Raw genomic sequence first — 18,862 nt, 5'->3', positions numbered from 1 at the left:
TAACAAATCATTTTATCAAAATCATTTCATGATGGTTTCTTTGGATTGGCTTTATAGAAAGCACACGAATGCATATTCATCCTCAAAATAAAATTTAAAACAAGTTGAAATTCTTTCAAATTCAAATTTGAATTTGATGGTATTGTTCAAACGTGAAGGGCTCACCATGGGTACCAATTCAATACTACATACGTTATTTATAAAAAAAAATTAAGTTGATCCGATATTGATAATATTTTTATTTTATTGTGTTTCTCTCTATAAAAATAGACGATAAGTATATTTTTAAAAATAAACCATCCATTTATTTTCTGATTAGTGCATTTGTCACCGACTGCATTTTTTTCAATTATTTTTTATGAAGCCCCTATCAGCAATATTATGTGTAGATGAGTTAATCAAAAGATTAGAAGAATCTAGTGCACCTAATACATGGAAATGAAATTTTATTCATAATTTTGTAAGAATAAATGAGCATCAAATTTTGCAGACTAATTAAGAGTACACCCGATCACTTTCCATGGTCTATTTTTCTAGCAGAAAAATATGCACAGAATTGTTGTATAAAAATATACTTAAAAATATATATTTACGATTGAGATTGAACTCTTATATGATAAAATTTACATCTAAAATGAATCTGGTTTATCTATTTGGTAACGTTTACGTTTTTAGTTTATATTTACAAAAATTTTATAAACTGGTTTTATTTATTTTTAGAAAAGCATAAACTACAAACGCGTTTGATAATTGACAAAATATTTAAAATTTTTTAAAAATATAAAAAAGAGTGAGAAATGGCAAGTGGCGTTTAAATTTTTTTAAAAATATAAAAAAGAGTGATAAATGGCGAGTGGTGACAAGTGGCGGCAAGTGGCGGCGGAAGACGGTGGTGGAAAGTGGTGACGATGAGTGGTGGGTAGCGGGTGGTGGCGGTGGTGGGTGGGTGGGTGACGGTGGCAGGTGGTGGGTGGTAGCGAGTGGTTGTGGTGGTGGTGGGTGGCAGGTGGGAGGTGGGTGGCGAATGGCGGGTGGTGGTGGTTGGGTGGGTGGGTGGGTGGGTGACGGTGGCAGGTGGTGAGTGGTAGCGAGTGGGTGGTGGTGGTGGTGGTGGTGGTGGTGACAGGTAGTGGGTGGTGGTGACAGGTGGGTGGCGGATGGCGGGTGGTAGCGGGTAGGTGGCGGATAGGAGTGGTGGTGGTGGTGGGTGGGTGGGTGACGGTGGTGAGTGGTAGCGAGTGGATGGTGGTGGTGGTGGTGGTGGCAGTTGGGTGGTAGGTGGTGGTGGTGGTAGTGGGTGGTAGTGGTGGGTAGGTGGTAGGAGGCTGGTGGTGGTGGTGGGTGGTGGGTGGATGGTGGTGGCAGGTGGTTGGTGAGTGGTGGTGGCGGGTGGTGGTGGTGGGCGGTGGATGGTAGTGGCGGGTGGCGGGTGGTGGCGGGTGGATGACAAGTGGGTGGTGGTGGTGGTGGTGGCAAGGGATGAAAGGTGGTGACGAGTGGGTGGCAGGTGGGTGGTGGTGGTGGGTAGAAAATGGTAGCGGATGGTGGCTAGTGTTGGGTGGTAAAAAAAAAAAAAAAAACTCAAAACGGAAACACATTTTTTAAGTTTACATTTTTTGACTAAATTTATAAACTGAGACCACTGATTTATAAATCAAAAATTTACCAAACAAATTTTTATTTAAATTTTTAAAATTTTTATAAATATAAATAAAAAATTAAAAACGTAAATGTTACCCTACAGTACCGTAATAAATGTTTTTGATATTTTTTTGTTTACAAATTTTGTGTGCCTTGCATTGCTCTTTCTTGATTGGAAAATATATGTCCCATCCACCCTTGTCGTCCGGGTTAAGGAAAATTATAGGCAAAATATTGTGAAACTTTTTAGCTTATTAACAAGTATGACAACTCAAAACATCGTAATGGTGATTAGACATTCAAAAAATAATCATCTTGCTTGTTTTCACTTTTTAAAAAATATTTTTTTAAAAATTTTATTTTCTTATTTTTCGTATTTTTTTATTTTTATTGAATTTTTTTAATATTTTAAGCAATTTTTTTACTTTTTAGATACACCTAACATAAATCATCTAAAAAGTAAAAAAATTATAAAAAAAACTTTTAAAAATTCACTAAATATCAAAAATACAAAAAAAAAAATACAAAAATTCAGTACATTTTTTTTATATTTTTATATATTTATTAATTTTTTAAAATTTTTTTTCACAATTTTTTTACTTTTTAGATACATCTAAATAAGATACATCTAAAAAAGTAAAAAAAATGTTTAAAATTTTAAAAATATTTATTAAAAACAAAAAAATACGAAAATTAAAAAAGTCAATTTTCAAAAAATTTAATCCAGAAAACTCAAACCAAACACACTGAATAATTCCGCTTATTTTGGAGCAGGTGTTGTTTAAGTTGTTTTGGTTACCCATATCATTTCTAGTCTTACAGTTGCAATTAAAATAAATATAAACTGAAAAATTTGTCGATCTCAAATCACGAGTATCAATCATGACTGAGAAGTATAATATGATCAGAAATTGAACCCAAAACAATTAAATTTACTGGAGTACTCATTTTAAGACCATGTAACTTTATACAGATTTACCAAATAGGAGAAATAACAAATCAGTGAAAAATTTAAAAAATAATTTTAAATACATGAAAAAGTCTATAAAATTGACTTTTAATGTTGTGCAATTTATTATTAATGTATAAATATACATTTTTTAAATTCCACTGAAATTCATATTTTCCATATCAAAATATAGCTCATTGAAATCATAATTATTTTTCGGCTTGCATGATATTAGAAATTTAGAATTCTACGCATAGATCATCACAGCCAAGGTCCCAACCACTTACCATTATTAGAAAATCCTAAAAATATCATAATTTCATACACAATTTACTACTAGAATTATGTAATAGCATATTTACAAATTATAATCATGAGCATTATACTTTTAAATAAAAAATCATAATTTATCACACCATTCTACACATAATATTTGGCAATCTATCTTTACACTTAAAAAAATAAAAAAATACACTAATTTGACAGGATGACATTACAACTATGTTTGATTTATAAATTTAGAAATGATTTGAAAAGAGAAAAAAAGAAAAAAATAAGTAAAATATGAATGAATTATAATTACATTCCATTTATTTTTTACACATTTTTATCTTTTATCTTTTCAAATCATTTTTCAAATTCGTAAATCAAACACGGCATGAAAAACTTCATTTTACACATAGTCTAAAATGATATTTGATATAAACATAAAAGAAAAGAAAATGAAGATGACTCCACGTCGAGATGACCCCTTTTTCTAGAAGGATTCTCTGGTCCAACTTCGTGAAAATTTGAAGAAGAAGTCCAACAAACAACCAAACAAAACCTGTCCTACTCCGCCGTGGGGCACCTCCACCTACACCTTCATAGCCCACAAGCACGTGGGATACATCAAAACTGTCTTTGTCCAACCCCATTGCCATTGCAACCGTGTCCAAAGTCAAACCTCTTTTTTTAGCTGTATCCCACTCTGATCCTCTTCCAGGTTGAGTCAGCTTACCACTTGTTCTACCACCTTTGGATGGTTGCCATGTGTATGACTACTATAACCCAATCTCACCATCCAATAGTATGGTGAAAAAAATATATGTTGTATACATACTTTATCTACTCCTCTTTTAAGAATAAGAATTAAATTACTCAAAAATATCAAGAAAGTATACATCAGTTCGAATTTTACCATACTGACATATATATTCTTGATATGTAATTTAATTCTGTGCGATAGACTTATTATTTTCTATTATGAATGTACAAAGCTTTACTGCAACCTCTTTTTTCCTCTTATTTAGAGATGGGTGTGACTTGGTGGGAATGGGAGAGTACTAAATAATAGGTCAATAAGCACTGACCATAGTTTTTTTTAGAAATGCTCCTTGTGAAATTCGAACTTGGTGGAACCCTTTTGATTGTACTCATGACAGAGGTTGTTGAGTTCTTTAGCCAAGACTGGTGCCCCACAGTAGAAAACTCCTACACCATAGTACCAAAACCACAATAATGATACATTAGAAAAGAGACAAAAGTTGCATTAAAAATGCTTTTGCAACTCTCATAAATGTTGACTCACCTATTCTTGCATTGGCGTGTTTGGTACATATTTTTGAAAGAACCTTTTTCCAATTCGGCCTTGCAAAATGGGTTCTCACCTGAACATACAAAACAAGAAAGCTTGAGATCATCATTAGTCATTGACAAGACATTCCACTAACCTAAACTATGGTCCCAACCCAAATGTATTTATTCTTTAAATTAGAATACGAGAATTTTCTATGTTCAAAATTTCAAATTATATATTTAATGTACTTCTAATTACATGATTATGGCTTAAAATTTTCATATTTTAAAATTTTATGACATCAAATTATATATTTAATGCACTTCTAATCACCCCTTGTATCCATTTTCAGAAACAAATATCATACATAAACAAACCATTTGCATTCTATATTTTGTGGTTCCTTTGTCTCAATTGACTCAGTCATTTAGTCATGTTCCAAGATATTCATGACAAAATTTTTTTATATGATTTAACTACTATGAGTAAATTAGAATAGGAAAACAGAAATTTGTTGAGACAGAGGATACCTTGCCATCTAGAGGGTAGCATACCAACCAAATCATAGGATGTAAACATCCAATATGTAAATGACCTTAGGAGGTGTTGTATAAGAAGACAATAGAGAGGACAGAAAGAGATCAATCTTACCCTAGTGCCGGATACAATATCAACCCCATTCTTAGCATGATTAAGTGCTTGGACCATGGTGATGAGGGCTGATCTAGCATCTCCTTCTTCATAAACACTGGTCAAGTAATTATGCATCTCAATGACACCCTGAAATCGAAAATTTAAAACTATAACAATAAATAAACTTATAAAACATTGAATTGCAAATGGGAGGTGCTCAACACATTTCATGTTATTGTTACCCTTTGATCGAGTTCAGCAACTTCATTCATGACACCTTTGAACCAATCAAATGAGCCTTGCTCCCTAGTTACCCAGTAGAAGTAAGCATTTGTCGTCTTTAAAGTTTTCTTTCGTTTTGGATTCCCCTTACTGACAGAGGAAGAATCATCAGTAGCCCCAATACTTTGATCTGAGACTCTGCTGAAGTCTGAGACTGATTCCTGGAAAGTAAGAAATCATGGTTGAAGATTTGATATGTAATATCATATGCAAGGCTTTAAATAGTAGCATCCAAGGTTTTAAAAAGCGGCCACAATCGTTACGTAACGGTTTTGGCAGTTACCGATACCCGTTACGGCCGCTTTTGCAATGTGATTAAGATTTATAAGTGTGTCGGCTGTAGCAGCTACCGTAGCAGTCGTAACGGTGCCGTAACAGCCGTAACGGCTTGTTACGCACCGTTACGTAACGGTTCTAAACTGTTTCTTTCGAAAAAACATACAAAAAAAACTGAAAATGGGGGAAGAGGGATAGAGAGAAGAGGGAAGATAAAGAGAAAAAATAGAGGAACAAGAGATAGAGAGAGAGAGAAGAGGGAAGATGAAGAACATGTTATTGATTTGCTGAAACTATAAGACCTATGCTATTCTATTCAGCTGCTATCACTAAACTATTTTATTTGTGTGTGTTTATCTACATATTGTTTGAAAATAATAATAATAATAATAGGCGTGATCATTATCTATTTGGCTTGGTTAAAATATGTATATATATATATATATATTTAGGCTCTTATTTATTCTCTTACTTTTGTCATTGTTTATCTTATATATAATAGTTAGTGATTGATTTTTTGTATAATATAAAGTCATTAATTATTAAAATAAAATGTAAAAAACTCAGTTTATAGTGATTTAAAAATATGAAATATATTGGATCATACTTAAAAATTTATAAAAATTGATCAATATTTATTTTTAACCCAATAAATATGATCATGGAAAAAAAATATGTGTATTGGTAAGTTTTTTTTCAAATTGTGCGAAAAATAAAAAAATTTACGGTTCCGATTACCGCAACCGTTATACTACGGCCTTTACACTCCGCAACCGCAACCGCGTCACCACCACCGTTACGGCGACCGCAACCGCTTTTCAGAACCTTGGTAGCATCAATTGCATTGTAGCAGTATCGAGAGTCAAGTGATACGTTTTGAAAAGTTATAGCAGTCAAACCGACCATGTTGGCAAGTTTTGAATACATAGAGGTAATTGAAGTTCTTTAATGGAAGTTGTGAGGTTTAAGTTACTTACAGCCTGCTCCTCCATTTTGACAATGTTGATGAGCAAGTCTTTTAATATACTGATAAAAGGTGTTGCTCCAATCCCAAGACCAACAAGTAGCAGGACATCATATTTTTGATAATCTTGTGCTGGCGCTCCATAAGGCCCGTCTATCAAGAGCTTTGGCAAACTGTTATCCAGGGCAAAAATTCAGATACCAATTTATTTGAACATCTGAAACAGTAAGCAAAAGGGGAAAAAAAAAATATGAGAAACCAAATGAACTCAGAAATTAAATATACCTATTTTTTGTTGTTTCATCAGCTCTGAGTAGCCCACTCTTCCCACCAACCGGAGGCTCACATGCCTCTGAGAATACCCTTTTAAGCTCTCGTGTCCAGTCACCTAGTTGGCGGATGTGAATGCTAAGATAGTCATCACTAGGGGCTGAGGTTATGGAAAATGGATGCCTGAGTAAAATTATTGGACATTGGCATTAAACAAGAGAAGAAAGAAATAATACGAGCAAGTCTCTTCTTATTTCTTGTTCCCCCCCCCAACCCAATCTCTCCCCAAATTTAAGTTACAAATAGCCTTACTAATCTGCCCTAAAGACTATTGAAATGAACATAAGTCTAGCAGAAGAATTGCTCCCGACTATTGTAGGGACCAAATTGAATACTACATGGTATATTTCTCCTATCTTTGTCTTCTATTAATTGTATAATCATTACTGACCAAAAAAAGTTGTATTATTAGCATTAAGAAAATAAAGGGTTTGACATACCAATGTAACATGAGTTCATTAGCACCTTTACATACTTCAAATAAGGAGATGACGAACGTTTCTCCTAAATTTAAAATTTGTGTGACTTGATGAGGGTATGAGTAGTAAGTAGTGATTTACCACTCAAATGGAGAAACAGCAGGGCACTGGACGAACATATACTGTCCACTCTTGTACCGAAACTGGGGAGGCTTGGACATTTGCAATGTTAAAACGTTTCCGGGATATATAGCAACCTGAGAGTTTAACAATGAAGAAATATAGCTCCTAAGTCAACAAACAATAAGAGGACAATAACTTGACATGGGAAAACCATATGCAAGGCACGCAATGGTCTCATGCACATCAAGCATTTGAATTATATGGAATTAGTGGTAGGTATTTTATGCAAACCTTTAGAAGCCGGACAGGATAGAAGCCAGATCGGAAGTATCTCAGGGTCCTTTCCCCTGCATACAGAAGAATAGGAACAGCAAGGAACATCCATGTCTGCAAGCAGAAAAAATGTCAACATTCCTACAACTCGAGGTACTTTAAAAAACAAAAAATGAAGGGGAAAAAAAAGGATTTCAAAATTATACCGTCTTGAGGTACCATTTGTGCACGAGATACAGATACATGCCATGGATGATGAGCAAGATGTAGACAATGACAAAAAGGTGGTGCGAATACCAGAATGCATTGAAGCCTGTGAGCCTGTCAAAGGGCTTGGGCAGCTTAATAAGGCTGCGCCTGAACCACCGTGTGGCGAGTGTGAAAGCAATGGTCATGAAGATCACCATTAGAATTCCAGTCACACCCTCAACACCTTCAATCAGGGTGATGTACTTGGGTTTGTGTTTGCCGAAATCATCGTTCAAATACGTCTCATAATTTTTTTCAGGCTCATTGATAAGCCTCGGGAAATCACACGCCAAGTGGTTCCCAGCATGGAGTATGACACCGACTACTATGCCTGCTGCGATTGTCTACACAGGTGGTAGATTACCAAAAGGGGAATGTAAAGATCAGAAAAAAAATTAAGAAATTAACTAGATGGAAATTACAAAATTAAGAGCATTTTGAAAAGCATGAAACTAGAAGTGAGACAACAAGATTTAACACACAGGATATTTACTGCTGCAATTCAATCAGTCATTTTTATCAACCTATCAATGTTGTAATTTTAATTCCATTGTGGAAAAACCACTTCTTGTTTGGTTATCAACCTATCAATGTTGTGATTCTCTCAAACTAAAAAGATTCATGATCTCTTTCTGGGCATGTTGGCTTCTTTTTTGTTTTTTTTTTTTTTTGGAACTTAAGATTGTTTCAACTTTTCCTAAAGTTTCTGATTCCTTAGGTCCATAAAAGAAATTTGTATTTCATCGTTTTTCTTCTTCTCTTTTACTATGTTCTTAGTTACACAAAGAAAAATCATAAAATGATATTATAAAAAAAAGTAATATTATGATGATTAAATTTTTAATTTTTTTTTATAAATGACCGAATATATTAAAAAATAGTTAAAAATTAGTGACAAAATTTGTAAATATTAATATTTTAAATTTTAAATTTTTTTATTAATTTATAATAATTATGTAAAAGTACCGGTGCTAATTTCAGGTATAAGAATCTAAAATCCGTCTTAATGACAAAAGTCTAGTTTCTGCTTTACCAAGAAATAAGTAATCAATCTTTACTGCGTTCACATGTAACCTGTACAAGGACGCGCTTTTTTTATTTGACCCATTGAGATCAACTGATAGTTGACTTTTCAATTAGAGGAAGTCATCTAAGTGGGAACCCATAGATAAAAGTGTGAAGCAAGCCATGATGAAGAAAGAAGTGAAAATTGCAAATTAGTGGGGCGCTAAAAACAGTAATATTGTATTATAAATAAAAAAAATTTGTGATACAATCTTGATGTAGGATGAGCTTGTACTATGCATACACAAAATTTATATCACCATAAAAATAAAGGAGGAGGGATTACTTTCAGTCTAAAATCTGGGTTGGAGAGGACTATTTGGGCCTCTGAAACCCACCACAAATCCCGTTTTAATGATTTAAATCGTTTATTTTGCCGAACATTTCATGCATTTTATTTACAAAAAAATTAAGTTGATATGATAATTACAACTTATTCAATTTATTATTTTTGTCATAAAAAAAATGTATGTTTTATTTTTTCAAAATACAATTAATATTTATTTTTTTAGTAAAAAATACGGTAAATTGAATAAGTTATATTTATCGGATTGATTTAATTTTTTTTATGAACGAAATATACAAAGTGTTCAACAAAATGAACGGTTCAAATCATCAAAACAGAACCTATGATAGATCTCACTGCACCAAATAGCCCCCTCCAATCTAGATTTTGTATCATAGAAAATCTCCTTCAAAATAAAATTATATTTTCACTGCATCACTTAAAAGCAATTTCCCAAGAAAGAAACAAGGAGGCGCTTGAGGGGTCTACCTTGTGAAAGTTGATGTTGTCATCAAAGGGTACAAAATAGCCCAACTTGGTGTTCCTCAGCCAAGTAATGGTGTTCCTGCACACAGGCAATAAGATAAGAGCCATGTTGAATTTCAGGGTCTCGGCTGCGCCTTTAGCGGTGAGGAGGCAGTAACCCATGACTTGGAATGCTGCCTTCTGTTTGTACTGAAAGAACTTCCATGTGAACAGACCAATCATTATCATGATCCACAAACAGAGAACCCAAATTCTCCTCCAATTCTCTTGCAAGAAGTAGACAAAATTTGTGCTCATTGTTCTTAATGGGCTTCTCTTTCTGAGTCCATGCAGGTTCTGGCTCAAGGCTTGGCTTGTGTAGCTGAGTGCTTGACTGTAGTTTAGATATGTGTCTTTCTGTAGCAAAAGTGTCTCCAGCTGCCATAGCTGCAACATTACCATGACCACGGATGGACCATTGTAACAGAATGATCAGAAGTTGGATAATGCATTCAATCACCAAAAAGAAGAAGAAGAAGAAGAACTGTGTGATTCTAACTGCACTGCTGGTTGAGAAATTTTTGTATGCTGGGAGAATACCCAGTGGCACTATCAGGTGGTACCTTCCGCCAATCATAAATGCGTATGTCTCTTACTATCTCCCAAACACTAAACATAAATATAATAGATTTTATGTCAAATTCAATCACAATAAAGAATGATACCACGTGGCATTTACCCTCCCGACACCCAAAAATTCCTTGATGGGTTTGAGACTCCACACAGAAGTCTAAATGGGAACCCAATGGTGCAGGTGAGGACCGCAAGGCAGTGTGGAATAATATGACTCAGCCAGCAATGCTATGGAAAAAAGTTGTCCAAAAAGTTTTAAATGGACAAAATTTAGATTGAATATATCCCATTTCATACTTAAGTTTAAAAGATGGTACTATTCTTCGAAGATTTTCTTATGGAGTTATTTATCAAAATTATGTGTTAGTGACAGTTTTAATTGATATTAAGAGCCATAGTAATAGAGTTTTTTTGTTTTTTTTTATCGATGAAAGTCAATTGTTAATTGTTAAATTAGTACATATAGAAATTAGCCTCCTCACTTTTGCTAAACACCAAGTGCGTGTCACCTTATTTAACTCCTTTAAGAGAATTGAACTTATGACCTTCCTCTTGAGACTAAGGCCTCGTTTGGGAAAAGCTATTTTAGTAATTTTTTGACTTTTTGGCTAAAATATGATATATAAAAAACTAGTATGTTTGGGATGACTTTTTAATTTTTTACGAAAAGATGTGTAAAAACTAGAGAGAAAAAATAATCTTTAATTTTTTGGTATAAATTGTTAGTTTTTTGATTTTTTTAATGATTTTTTGATTTTTTAACTAAAATCATCATTTGCCAAACGAGACCTCAGCCATTAAAAGAATTATGATAGTTAATTAAGTTAAGCCTAATTGGTTCTTAATAGAGTTTTTTCTACTCACCGTTTTCTACACGCAGCTAAAAAAAGCCCCTAGTCTCGGTCTATTAAACCGTAGCTTCTTTGTTAGTAGCCGAAGTATAAGGGCTATTATCTAAAGAAAAGCCACTCATTTGGAATATCATTTATTATAAGTCAAAGTCAAGTTTTGGAGAGTTTTGCCTCATGATCCATTTTTGAATCCTTCTTTCTTATGGTTCAGGATGATTGGCGATTAAGTATGCCTATTTGTGCTGCTTTTTTTCATTAGGAAAGAAAAAAAAAATCAAAACAAAACAAAACAAAAAAAGAAGGGGTCGATTTAGGCTCCTTTTTTTCTCCTTAAAGTGATGGATCTATAATTTTGCTACATCATTAATACTCGAGCTTAAATCAACACCACACATATTTTCTAGTGACTTTTCTGATTTACTTTCTGAGGAGTACTTAGTTTTTATTCCGGATATAACTAGTTATATTTGTTCAAATGATGAAATGATGGGGTCAGGAATATCTTTCATTTCCTGAATAAATAAATATATTATCCTAACAATAATTTTACAACTTAATGGTGATTTGCATTGTAGCTTTAATTTCCTGATTAAAATAAAAGTTAACCCAAATTTCTGCTTAAATGCAAGAGGCTAAGAACCATCCACCCCGTTTTTTTTTTTGTCATTGTCCGAGTTTTCTTGGTTAGCAGGTAACAACAATTAGGTAGGCGAATATATAATGAGGCATGTCATATTCATATATCACAGTCTGAATTTCACTATTTTTTTTTTAATCCTTCATATAAATTCACACAATAAATATCACGTATATATAGCCTTGCTAACAAATTTTCTAGGATACAAAAAAAAAAAAAAAAAAAAAAAAAAAAAAAAAAAAAATGAAAAACAGGAGATACTTTTTACTAAATTCAATATTTTTTTTTATTGAAATGAATACATTTCATAATACTTTTACTTGTTGTCAAGATACTTTTTAAGTTGATCTCAATATTAAACAATGCTCAAGAGACACTCTTTAACATTTGTCATATAAATATATAAGAACCAACATATCCAAAATACAATAGTCAAGCCTAAGTGTTTGTTACGTGAGTCCAGAGGTGTAATTTATCGGGTGACGAAATATTAATTTTCATATATAATTGAGTACTAAATGCTTATAAGCAAGTTCAATAAATTTATGAATTAACATATGAATAATTCTATAATACTAACACTCTTATTTAAAATTTTACTAAAAATATAATAGGTCAAATATAATTAGCTATAAAAGAAATTATAAAAAAAAAGAAAAAGAAAAAAAAAAGAATGATACTTAAACATTTTTATGATGTTGTACACATGCTTTTATTAAGAATTTTAATACATGTATCATTACTCTAAATTTATTGGATCTACCCAGTTAAATTCATGCCTTCTTTTTCTGTTTAGAAAAATTGCACTTTAGCGCAAGTTTTATTTAAAAAAAAAATTATAAATGAGTGAAAAAGTTTATCAATTTTAATAATTAAAATTAAAAAAATTTCCATGAATTTATAAATATGTGTAGAAATATCAGTAATTTGCATCTTTTCTTTTTCTTTTTCCCTTTTAATTTTCTGTCAATGTCCCTCTTAACAAATATGAAGGTAATAAATTGCTAGAAAGTGGAAGGAAAGTAAACCAGGAAGAAACTAAGAACAATTTTTTTTTTTTTTTGGGAAAAGTGGTTCAACCACTAATAATACTCTCGTGTCACTCAGCCCAGAAATAAGCTGGGATGGGAGTTTCAATTCACAGACATTATAATTATAATATACTAGCATATTACTTGTGTTATGTACTGATTGTATTTATAATTATCTATATAAGTGAATTGTGATTTTTAAATGTGTTTTTTTTTAAATGTCTTCTTTTTTTTTCTTTTTTATATTATATTAAAGTTTAATATTTTAATAATAATCATATGTGTTGAATTTTTTAAGGAATTAGATGTCTTTTTTTTATTATATTATATTAAAGTTTAATATTTTGATAATAATCATATGTGTTGAATTTTTCAAGAAATTTTTTTTATACTTGTTCTTAATGCATTAAAGTGTTATTATGAGGGATAATAATTATATGACTTTTCAAAAAAATTATATGTGCTGGATTTCAAAGAATTTTTTTTATGCTTGTTCTTAATGCATTAAAGTGTTATTATAAGGGTAAGACTTGGGAGTTGAGAGAAATTAATAAATGCTAAGATTTTTTTTTTAAATTAAAAAATTAAGAAATTTAGATTGAGAAATTAGAACTCCCACAATGCTTGGGGTTAAAAACCCCCATTTTATTTAATATATAGTATAGATAATAGTGCAACTTCTTCTTCCTCTTCATGTATATGTATGGTCGAACAATATGGCAAACCCATTTAGGCATATCGTTTGGCATAAAGGTTTGGGTTGAGTTAGGATTCTTTTAGTCACAAAAAGATAAAATAGGTTTTTTAACCTAATAAGATAAAATGTCACATTCAAACCATAATTCTTTCATTTTTTTTCTCACAAAAATCAAAAAACTAAAAAAACTCATCCCAAACAAAGATTTTTAACCCCCAAGTTAAAATAGTCAAAAAGTCGATCCCCATTCCAAACCAAGGCTTATGAGAAATATAAATATTTGTAAGTTGGCTTTTTGATTTTTTAATTATTTTAATCTAAAGTTAAAAAGTTTCATTTGTGATGAATTTTTTTTTATCTTTTTTAATTTTTGTGAAAAAAATAAAATAAATGTAATTTAAATATAATATTTTATCTTATTAACTTTTTAATCTATTTATTTTGTATGATTATTTTAACTTTTTAACCCTAAAATTTCACATATGAAACGAGAGCTTTGTCGTATGGCAATTGACTTTGAAAAAAAAAAGTCTAACTCAATAACCTGATTTGATGCAGAATTTGAATGAACTAATGTGAATACATTGAAATTAGAAATGATAAGGCAATTTGTAATAAATTTTTGACATTTAAACTAGAAAACTTGTTCTGAAAAACATAAACTCATTTACACATCCATAAAAATTAAGATGTATTATTTTCAATAAATTATAAAATTTAAAAAAATTGTAGAAAAAAGAAAAAAGTGATAGAAAGATAGCCACACCTCAATGTAGCCAAGCCTTTCAGGGTCTAACTCTTCCATAATTAGAGCTGCATATTCCTCTGCTTGTTCTTTTAACCTTGATAACTTATTTGCAGATGCACTCAGCATTATGATCTACAAAGGAAAATGAGAATTAAAAAAGTTAAAATTACAATATATAAAATAAAAACTATAAAAATAAATAAAGCACTGGCAATTGACTAGAAATCTCCTACCAAACCAACTCCAGTGAAAAGGAGAATTCGAGATGACATAAGTCAAATTCATGAATTTCAGTAGTTCGTTAGAACATCCATTTTTCTATTTGGGTAGTAGATAAGAAGCTATTAAATACCCACATTTAAAAAAATAAAATAAAATTAAGAACATAGGAAACGTCAGATACTATGAAAACTGGGATTTGGAACGCAATTTTTTATATATTGGAGTTGTTGGTTTTGGAATTTTTCTGATTGAGGGTCACCCAATCACGCCTACCACCGCTTATTTTAGTCAAATAAAACTATTTTACCCATATCCTATAACCACTATATGCACTTTCTTATACATGAAATATGAAAGTATCATATCATTTTAAAAAAAGTTCCTTCTCTATAAATTCTACTGGTGTAGCATTTTTCAAAGAAAATATTAACCACCACCGCCTATTAGGCAATTGTTAATTTCATATATTTGTAAAAATATATAAAATTAGCGTCTATCTACCTTGTTGTATAACCTGAATATATTTTGTGTACTTCTAGTAAATATAAGTAATAGCCTCTTACTTTTTAAAAACATATATATTGCTCTAGTATTTTATATTTTTTTTATATTTTCATATACTTATATATTTTTAGCATTAACACTAATGACTTTTGGACCGTTCGACAGACTGTCGTATTCACTAGCTACTGCATTAATGTTTATTAGTTTATCAAATTAATGAAACTGGTTAATCTAAGTGTTCGTTTGGCTAACATTTTGAGATTAAAAAAGTGCAAAAAGACAATATAAGGTGTATAAGTCAACAAGACAAAATATCATTTTTTATCTATTTTTTTCTCTCACAAAATTAAAAAAAATTCTCAAAACAAAAATTAAAGAAGGCTAAAAAAGTCTCAGGCTAAAAAAATAAACTATATGAGCCAATGCCAAACAATCACTAATTTTATTCGGATTTAAACAGAAAAATAATTTGAAATAAATTACTACAATGGAGTACCTCTTTGACTTCCTCTTCATTGATCCTGCCATCCTCATTCTTGTCCACCCTGCATTAAACATCAAATAATACGATAATTAACGCTTGAAAAAGTCAATTTTGTTCTTGCTTCAATCATTATATTGTGTTTGTTAGGTATGTACTACAATGTAAAATCCGCCATTTTCTGTACAGCTTTTGCTAATCTTCAACGCCTAATTAAAAATTATTGATTACTTTGCTTAATGAAGTAAGGTTTATCTTCAAAAACATTTAGAAAATTAAAAAAAGTAAATAATTCAGCCCTGTAACAAGATAAATTGAAATATTTTAATTTTGCCAATTTAAATCTTAATATTTTAATTTATTTTCAAATAAATTATTTATTTATTTTTCTTAAGTAAAACTAATGGAAAAATGATATTTTAGTCATTAATAAAAAAAAAATTATATTTTAAACATTTTTCATAAACTTACATCATAATGATTAAAATATTATTATTTTTTATCAATTTTATTTAATAAAAATAGACAAATGATTTAAGAGCATTATTAGGAAAATGTTAGGCATCTTAAATGTTTTGCTAATATTTTTACTAAATATTCCACATGGTGTGAGTTCCATGTTGATCCTACAAGACATTTGGTAAAATATTGATAAAATATTTGAAGCTCCTAACATTACTTTAATTATTAAAGACTCACTTTCCAAGCCTAATAATATAGAAATCAATTAAAATATCTAAGATAACAGCCTCTCTCAATCATCAACCAATTATATTAATTTGGGTTTAGAAAATGGATCTATAACTAGGCTTATATATCATTTTTCATTATTTGAATTGAAAACAAATTAAAAATTTAGAATTTAAATTGATAAAATTAAAACATTTATTTTGTTAAAAAGGCACAAATTCTCAGAATTTTTTTTAATAATTTTTCCAAATTTTTGTTTTTTCAACTTATGTTATTATGAATGGATGCATACATATCGAAGAAGATCTGGAGGCGAGAATCGAAGCTTTGATCAGTGATTTGAGACCAGTACTCATAAAGCTCGTCTCTGCTGATCTTATCAACCTTCAACCTCCGTCGCCTGCTCAATGCATCGAACAATTCCAGTGCAAATTCCTTCGAATCTGTCATTCCTAAATCGAACATAACAATATATAATCGATCAGATAATTAAAATTTTTAAACACACCTGCATTGAAATTTACTGGTAAAAATTAAAAAGTTGTTTTTGAGAAATTGGTTAAAAGTTTATTTTTAAATTTCTTTTGATTTTTTAAAAAAAAATATAAAAAAATGATGTGATAAAAATGGTTAACAGCCAAAACGTGACTTCCCCCTTGCCAATACAAGGCTAAGAAATTCATGTGAATTGTGAGACCTATGCATTGCGCAAAATCGGAACGATAGAGATAGCCGTCCTTGGCAAGCTTGTAGAAGCTGTTTTCAACTTCGTTCCAGCCATCGACGCCGTTAGTTTTTCTACTGCTGATGAATCTGAGTCCTTGAAGAGCTTTTTGAGCACCTGAACGAGTCCGATCGAGTCGAGCTCGTTGTTGACGGAGAGCTCGAGCGGCCAAAGCAGATTCCAAACCACCACTGTGTCCGACGACGATGCTGTGAAGCGCCGAAGAAGGTGAAGAAGAGAGGACTCGAGAGGCGTGACCGTGACTCCGCGAGAACCGCCTCAACTCTGCCTTCAAATCCTGAGAGAATTGCTTCGCTTTTGCCACCGCCTCGGCTTTCAACTCCTGCGAGAACTGAAATAGACGATTAATCGACACACTCCGCCGCATCGTCGGCGACCTCGAGGCAGAGGCGGAGGCGGAGGCCGACACCGAGAACGACGGCGATACCGGAGTGTCCGTTCCTCCGACGACGGTGATGTCGCGGTCGATATTGAGAACCGTCGCTGGCTCGACACTACGAAGCACGATCGTGTCATCGGCTTGGAGATCGAGCGTTACTTCAACGAACTCCTCCGCTGCCGGCGATGATCCGGAGTTAGTTCCTGGCGTCGACCCCGCGCTCAATGTGTTACCTGGAACGGTGTCCGACGCCCACCGTCGTTCGTGCCTTATAAAGCCTTTCATCTATTTATTATTAAAAAAAAAAATTATATATGTGTATGATCAGTATAAGTAACTAAACTAAGCGATGTTTGTTCTCCAATCTCCGCTAATGTCTAATGAGAGTATGAATGAGTGGTCTCTGGTATGCGTCTGGAATCTCTGAGAAAAGACATATACGGGGTTCGTTCGTTGATCATATAAAGAGAAAAAGAATCTGGAGGGAGAAAAGGTAGAAAGAGACAAGTTCGATGTAGGGAAGGGAGTCAGTAAGAGAGAGAGAGAGTGAGGGGACCAAACCAAAGAAGACCAGAAACTTGTTACGTTAGTGATGCTCTCTAGTTATGACCAAATAATGTATACATGAAAATGAATTCGTACAGAGAGAGAGAGAGAGAGATGGCTAAACAGGCCACCTAAAAAAAGGAGTGATGTTTTTCGTGTATATATGTGTATGTAGGTATGTATCGGTGGATGATTCCGGTTAAGCGTGTGTAGTGGTGTCACTGGTGAGGAGAGGGACTGGTGGTGGGAGCTGTGTTGTGAAATGAATCCGAAAAGAGATATATATATATATATATATATGTGTGTGTGTGTGTGTGTGTGTGTGTGTGGAAATTGGAAGTAACGACAATGAAAAGAAAGGGGGAAAATGAGAGAGAGAAAAATGGAAATTGTTGAATTTTTATGTATGTTGGGAAGAAAATGAAATCGTTTACACACGGTAGATTGCGTGGACTGCACCTTTATGGACTCACGCTTATTTTTTTTATAACAATAGTGTGTTTGGTTTTAGTGTTTTGAATTTAATTTTTTTAAAATTAAAATTTTTTATTTTTTATTTTTAGTGAATATTTTAAAAATTTTAAATAAATTTTTTTTTTAAATATATCTTACTTAGATCTAAATAGTAAAATATTTGTAAAAAAAATATTTTTAAAAATTAATAAATACACAAAAATATAAAAAAAAATATATTGAATTTTTATATTTTTGCTATGTAGTGAATTTTTAAAGTTTTTTTCATAAATATTATACTTTTTAAGTGTATTCATATTAGGTGTGTCAAAAAATTAAAAAAATTACTTAAAATATTAAAAAAATTAGTGAAAATAAAAAAAATACAAAAAAAAAATAAAATAAAATTTTCTGAAAAGTAAATTCTGAAAACAAAAACCAAACAAAGTGAATAATATTTTATCCACACAATTTTCTTTTTTACAATCCCTGCAAATGAGGCGACAAACAAAATTTTATAAGTTGACTCACACTTAGTATACAACTTGACCTATACTCCCATTAGTATAAAACTTGCATCATGTCTTTACCACCTCATTTGTGAGGATTGTGAAAAAGAAAATTGTGTACATGTATCAATACTATTTTTTGATAATTCAAGTCATTCAGCTTTTAAATGTAAAAATGATTTAACCACATAAGTTTTTCTTCCGAATCCTTTTGAATGAGTTT

The 18,862-nt window shown here is 31.7% G+C and overlaps 1 protein-coding gene across 1 annotated transcript; it reads right to left on the bottom strand.

Moving 5' to 3' along the window:
* Positions 1-2,947: 2,947 nt before the first annotated feature.
* Positions 2,948-18,113, bottom strand: LOC114320815 (respiratory burst oxidase protein F). The gene is made up of 14 exons (XM_028267882.2): positions 16,705-18,113; positions 16,300-16,459; positions 15,333-15,381; positions 14,129-14,242; positions 9,538-9,960; positions 7,655-8,041; positions 7,467-7,562; positions 7,194-7,309; positions 6,589-6,756; positions 6,317-6,476; positions 5,024-5,224; positions 4,800-4,928; positions 4,161-4,239; positions 2,948-4,063 (listed from the first exon to the last, which is right to left on the bottom strand). Exons 1-14 carry the CDS (start codon positions 17,414-17,416, stop codon positions 3,954-3,956), a joined length of 2,904 nt encoding a protein of 967 aa, XP_028123683.2. The 5' UTR covers positions 17,417-18,113; the 3' UTR covers positions 2,948-3,953.
* Positions 18,114-18,862: the final 749 nt, after the last annotated feature.

This window comes from Camellia sinensis, chromosome 11 (genome assembly GCF_055761805.1).
Source record: "Camellia sinensis isolate YWXY chromosome 11, ASM5576180v1, whole genome shotgun sequence".
NCBI lineage: Eukaryota > Viridiplantae > Streptophyta > Magnoliopsida > Ericales > Theaceae > Camellia > Camellia sinensis.
This window is presented reverse-complemented; position numbering and strand designations above follow the sequence as displayed.

Coding starts and splice junctions, on each gene's coding strand:
- LOC114320815 (XM_028267882.2), bottom strand. CDS start 17,416: ATGAAAGGCTTTATAAGGCACGAACGACGGTGGGCGTCGGACACCGTT. Junction 4,929..5,023: donor TTGCTGAACTCGATCAAAGG/GTAACAATAACA, acceptor TTTCGATTTCAG/GGTGTCATTGAGATGCATAA. Junction 4,064..4,160: donor ACACGCCAATGCAAGAATAG/GTGAGTCAACAT, acceptor ACTATGGTGTAG/GAGTTTTCTACTGTGGGGCA.